At 42.5% G+C, this 5,607-nt stretch overlaps 1 protein-coding gene across 1 annotated transcript; it reads right to left on the reverse strand.

Moving 5' to 3' along the window:
- Positions 1 to 1,328: 1,328 nt before the first annotated feature.
- Positions 1,329 to 4,783, reverse strand: LOC102288495 (aquaporin-11). The gene is made up of 3 exons (XM_005916046.2): positions 4,047 to 4,783; positions 3,472 to 3,588; positions 1,329 to 3,199 (listed from the first exon to the last, which is right to left on the reverse strand). Exons 1-3 carry the CDS (start codon positions 4,633 to 4,635, stop codon positions 3,093 to 3,095), a joined length of 813 nt encoding a protein of 270 aa, XP_005916108.1. The 5' UTR covers positions 4,636 to 4,783; the 3' UTR covers positions 1,329 to 3,092.
- Between the last annotated feature and the right edge of the window lie 824 nt (positions 4,784 to 5,607).

Raw genomic sequence — 5,607 nt, forward strand, 5'->3', positions numbered from 1 at the left:
ACAGTGACAAATTGTCTCACTGTGGGTTTTACCGCTGACTTTGGGGAAAATTAAAAGCCCCGACCTGGAGGTTTCTGGTCCTAAAGTGCAGATGACCAAGGTTTAAAAACAGCTTTGTTAAATCTGTTGTGTTGACGCTTCTAATAGGCCCATAATATAAAAGCAGTTCAGATCCTTCACATGACTGTCACACTATTGACTATTTTATTTTATGACTATTGCTCCTTTTGTCTTTTTTTGCGAGGTGACCTTGGGATTTTGAAAGGCGCCTTCAAATAAAATGTATTATTATAGTCATTATTATTACTAATTATTCCATCTCCAGCTTAAGTCACTTTCTCTTAAACAGGAAAGGCTTCTGAATCAGCACAGATGAGCGTACAGATACTTCACAACTTCTCCCAAAATTCAGAAGTTCTTTATCAGAGAGTTTGGGAGCTCTCTGAAGATCCCCAGTATTAGACTGCACAGCTGCAAATATTTGGTGGTCTGGTTTGTGTTTATGCATTCACTTGCCGACCAAAAGATCACCGGATCAATAGCAGCCAGACACACAGATCCTCGTATCTCTTACATAATAAAGCATGAAAGTCCACTTAAAGCTCAGAGCCACATAAAGCTGCTCGTCACCATCGTAAACGCTGCTGAGATAAAATAATCTCTCGTGTCATGAGAGTGAGGGTCAGAGGAGTTTGTTGCGGCTGTGAACTTTAGCACCACTCTTCTAAAACGGCACACTGTGAGATAATCTGTAACCACGTCAGCAGGAGGAAGCTTGTTTACAAACCATCGAGCACGTGCCGCTCTGTCAACCAAGCAGCAGGTCTAAAGGAACGCCGTGCATTCGTTTAACAGGCTGAGGGGCCAAAGGTCACATGTTTGTCATCTGTTCTGCGCTGACGATGATCCACGCTGAGGAAAAACAGAGACGCTGGTGTTGGGCATTTGTTTGGAGAGTGTGAGACGCCTGAGGAAGAGGAGGCGGCGGCGGAGGAAAGGACACAAAGGTCGTGTTGTGTAACCAGCACCATGTGAGCCATGGTTGGGGGGTGGGGGGATTTTATTGGATCTCTGTTTCTGATAATCCAAACCTCAGAGAGAGGAGATTAACCGTCACTTGGTTGTGTGTTTCACTGATGAAAAGACCCCAAATGACACATTTACTGTATGTATGATATATAAACTACACTACACACTCATTCTAGGCAGTTTCTGTTTGGCTAGTCTTTGCATTTATCCTCAAATTGGATCTAAATGACTACAATTCCTCATTCGAGGACCCACGAATGTCTGCATGGAAACTTCCCTGCCACCTTCCAATAAAAACACAGCATTTAACATTTTTAATCAAAATACTGCATTTAAATTACAACATTATAGAAAACCACTATACATTTTGTTCACAGACAAATGTTTTTAACCAGATTCTTATTTAAAATAATTATCCCAGTTTTACAATCAGAAACTGGCACTGTAGAAGTTTTTTAAGATCAATTGTCTTTACGCACAGAAACTTCAGATTCAGTGTTGTGCCCCAAAAATAAAATACCAAAGTCCCACCAGCACCACATACAGTATAATTCTAGCACCTGAACCTTTAAATACAGTAAACTACCAGACAGACACGTTAACGAGCCAAACATGAGATTAAACCAATAAAAGATCAAAGGTTTGGTCACCCAAAACCAACCATCACCATTAGCATGTCCTACAACTGAGGTCCAGTTTTCTTTAACATGCTACATGAAGTAGAAAAGCAAGACATCTGAAGGTTTAAGGCTTTGAAAACATGGTTAATAAAACCAAACAGTCCTTTTCTCCAACAACACCCAGTTTGGCAATAAGAGTGAATTAAACACTTTTATAATGTTGTTTTATGGCATTTGGAGATTGTACGTGGCTGCATGTGTCTTAAATTCTTTCTGCTGCTCTCTTATTAACGAGAGATTGCCACAGCTGATCCATACACAGAATAACCTTCCAGGCACAACCTCAAATGGATTGGAGTCTTCTTCTGGTCTTGAACCGGGGATCTTTCTTCACACCTCTGAAAACATGTCCTGATATCAGTAATATCAAGCTTAAGAAAAGCTTGGAATGTGGCTCCCGCAATCCAGAACAGACCCAGCCTATTGTAGTCCTAATGGCGTGCCAAACCAAAATAAATGGAAGGGTCGTGTAAGCCGGATCCATCCGCTGTGGTGACGCTCATGGGAAATAAGGGAGCAGCATAAATAATTAAAGTCATGAATCTACCAGACTGCATAGAGAAAAAGATACATTTTAGTAGGTGCACCATCACACCTACTTGTTTGCATATTAACCACTTAGCTGCTTGTGCTTTGTCCATATTTTTAAAATCTGTGCGCTTCTGTTGTTCTTCAGCTTCGTCACATGTGCGATGACATAAGCACAAATATACATTCAGCTTAATAGTGCATACATTCATCGTTGTTGTGCTTATGACAATTTTCACGTTATTTTTTGGCAATACTTTAAATATTTGTGCTTAAATCTTAAGACTAAGATTCATGAAAATAACTATTGATAAAAATGGCACTAACCGTGCATATCCAGGGCTGTTTTCCTGTTAAATGTAGGGCAACTAGAAAATTTATGCTTTTTGGTAGCTGCAGTGGCATTATAGCTAACATTTAATTGCACATGAAGAAAGAAGAATTAAGATTTTAGGTCAACCTTAAGCCACAGAATGCATATGTTATTTTTAACATTTAAAATAATGTTTTAACAGCAGGTTTGAGCCTCTGTATGAAGCACATTTGTCATCTTTTAGTGAGAAACTGAAGCCACTTTTGTGTTCTGATTAGCTGCCAGCTTTTTAACAGTGTATTTGACTTCTTAGCTGACATTTGCTGTTCAGTGACAGTAAAAGTGCGTTTTACCCTGACAGTACCCACACATTACAGTGTGTATTGTTTTTTTATGTGTTCACAGACATTTTGAAGGTGAGGCAACCCTGCACTGCAGCATTAATAACAAAAGAAAAACAAAAACTGGCTGTGCTGCTGTTATCCGTTAAGACATGAGGAATAAAAAGCTTTAAAAACAGGCACGGCTTTTCCCACTCGCACCTACTGGGTCTTCTTTTTCTGGACGGCAGGAACGTCCAGCCCAATGGTACTCCCACCAAACAGGAAAGGGATGATCTTCTCAAACAGCAGGATGCAGCTCACCACGCCTGCACACACACGTTAGACACAGGAAGTTATTTTGGTAACAACAAGCAGACATATGTCAGGTATGAGTCGTGCATTTAAATGACAGGCCAAGCTTCTTTATTTAGAGGACAGTCATCCTAATCGAACCATGGAGTAGCTTGTAGAGCAGGTCGGTCCTGAGCGCTTAGTCAGTTATCTTATTTGCCGAGAGTTAGAAAAGACAACAAATACCACACTCACATCTAAAAGTGGACATGAGATCATAAAGAGTGGACTCCAGTCTGCTGCTTACCTAAAACTGGTCCCAGCCAGTACACAAAACAGTACTCCAGGTAGGTGTGGCCGCTGCAGGGGAACTGAACTGAGAAGGCCAATACTGGGTTGAAAACGGCTCCGGAAATCTCTCCACCTGCACAAAACAAAAGATGGAAGAATAATTAATTTACTTTATGGGCATGGAACCATCTACACTTTTAACCCACATGCTGAGGAGGGTAAATATGCATGCTTGCTGCATTTAATAATTGCACTTTTGCAAGCACAAAGGCTGACAGGATGGTTTAAATTCTGGATTTAGTAGGATTGTGATCAGTATTTTAGTTGTGCCGTTTTGATCTTGATTTCTTGTGGGTCTATGTTGTGGTTCCCAGGACAGTACAATGTTTCTGACAGAAACCATGGCAGGGTGATTGCCAGTATTCATGTGCAGGATTGTTCTTAACATTAAAAAAAAAAAGAAAAAGAAAAAAAAAGTTTTCCGGGTCTGTGCGGTGTACGGGGCACAAACTGTGACCCTTTCTATTTAAAGGGGGTTTCGTTTACTTGTTTAGACTTGTGAAGAGTAGGAAGTGCCCCTCATTAACACACCTGCATAAACTGCTGCCGTTACAACAGCAGCAATGAAGTGCACCTGGAGTCTTTCGTCCAGTTTGTGGACGTGCATGCAGGCAGCCTGGAAAACGAAGGCGCAGGCCAGCTCCACCACCGCGGCCTCCAGCAGCGTCCCGCCTAGGGGATCGAAGCACCTGAAGTCAGTGCTCTGGTGCTGCAGGTGAATGTCGGAGAGACCCTGCGACCACACGGAGGCGACATAAGACTGCGAGGCGACGGCAGCTGCGAATTGGAGCATAATGAGGACGCCGGCCGCTCTTAAGCTGCGGGTCCCGCGGCACACACTCTCTAGAGCCGCGGTGGGGTTACAGGTCGCGTCCTGGAAAGTTACCAAGTGGACAAGAGTCACCGTGTAGGTGAGAGCCAGGCCGTAACTGAGCTCCAGGTGGGCCGAGTCTCCCAGCAGTTTGAGTTCATGTGTGCAGCAGCAGAGCTGGAATGTGGACGCCGCCTCCAGCAGGTAAATCCGGTAATCTCTCGGGAACACACGCGCTGCGGAGCGGATCAGCTCGCTGAGAAGCACCGAAACCCCCAGCACCGCTACGGAAACCCACAGGTAGGTCATCTCCCGGCTCTTCACTGCCCCACACGGTCTGACCTCAATGCATAAGCCGCTCCTCGTGACGGGGGCAACTTTCAGGACTTATCTGTCAGAGTAAAGTCTATTTGATCCACGCTGCTGCGTCAAGGCGCACGGATTGAGACCGCCTTCAAAATAAAAGTGGGGATTTGAATGCCCGATAATTAAAAGTATTTAGAGTCAAAATATTTAAGTGCCAGCGAGACACCGCTTTGTTTCACATGTTCAGTCAGAATATAAGCATGAAAATGAAAACTCCATAGAGGTGTAATATGTTTTCGTGGTAAAAAGAAATAAATAAATCCACAGTGACTCTAAAGGCCAACTACTAAAAGTGGGTAATCAATGGGGAGCTGTAGTGATTGGCGGGATTACTCACAGCAAGCCTCTATCAAACCGGTTACAAGAGTCACCCTGAGGGCACTTTCTCTTTCAGTTTGTAATTCAATGTTTTACAATAAGAAGTTGTAATTTACTCTATTATAATAAAAAAAAATCTAAACAAATGGAAAACCGGCACATACCTGTGACAGCATTAAAATCTGTATAATGTAAATGCAAAAAAAAAAAAATGGGGTAAAAGCACAAAAACACAGAATATTAATTCTAAACACCGTAAAACATGACTCATCTCTGAAATGTATCGAGTCTGTTTTCACCGAGAGTCTCTTTAGATATGATGCAGTCACCATTTCTCCCATTCAAAGCTCAAACGTGGGGACAGTCCTCTTCTTTTGCTGCTGTAACTTTTTATGCAGTTCATGTTCCTGCTGATCACACCACACATGCCTGTAGAGGCACATAGTTCCATGCTCTTTCTGTAAGAAATGCTTTTCCAATATGTGGCGAGGTTTTGTACAAAACCAGAAAAATGAGTCAAATTACCAGCAGCAGATTTAGTTTTAGTTAACTATACTCACACTGCTCTGGCTTCCTTCAACAGCCCAAAGACACGAA

Source organism: Haplochromis burtoni, unplaced genomic scaffold (assembly GCF_018398535.1).
Source record: "Haplochromis burtoni strain Fernald_Lab_line unplaced genomic scaffold, NCSU_Asbu1 Contig_17, whole genome shotgun sequence".
Classification (NCBI taxonomy): domain Eukaryota; kingdom Metazoa; phylum Chordata; class Actinopteri; order Cichliformes; family Cichlidae; genus Haplochromis; species Haplochromis burtoni.

Coding starts and splice junctions, on each gene's coding strand:
- LOC102288495 (XM_005916046.2), bottom strand. CDS start 4,635: ATGACCTACCTGTGGGTTTCCGTAGCGGTGCTGGGGGTTTCGGTGCTT. Junction 3,589..4,046: donor AACGGCAGCAGTTTATGCAG/GTGTGTTAATGA, acceptor TGTTTTGTGCAG/GTGGAGAGATTTCCGGAGCC. Junction 3,200..3,471: donor CTGGCTGGGACCAGTTTTAG/GTAAGCAGCAGA, acceptor GTGTGTGTGCAG/GCGTGGTGAGCTGCATCCTG.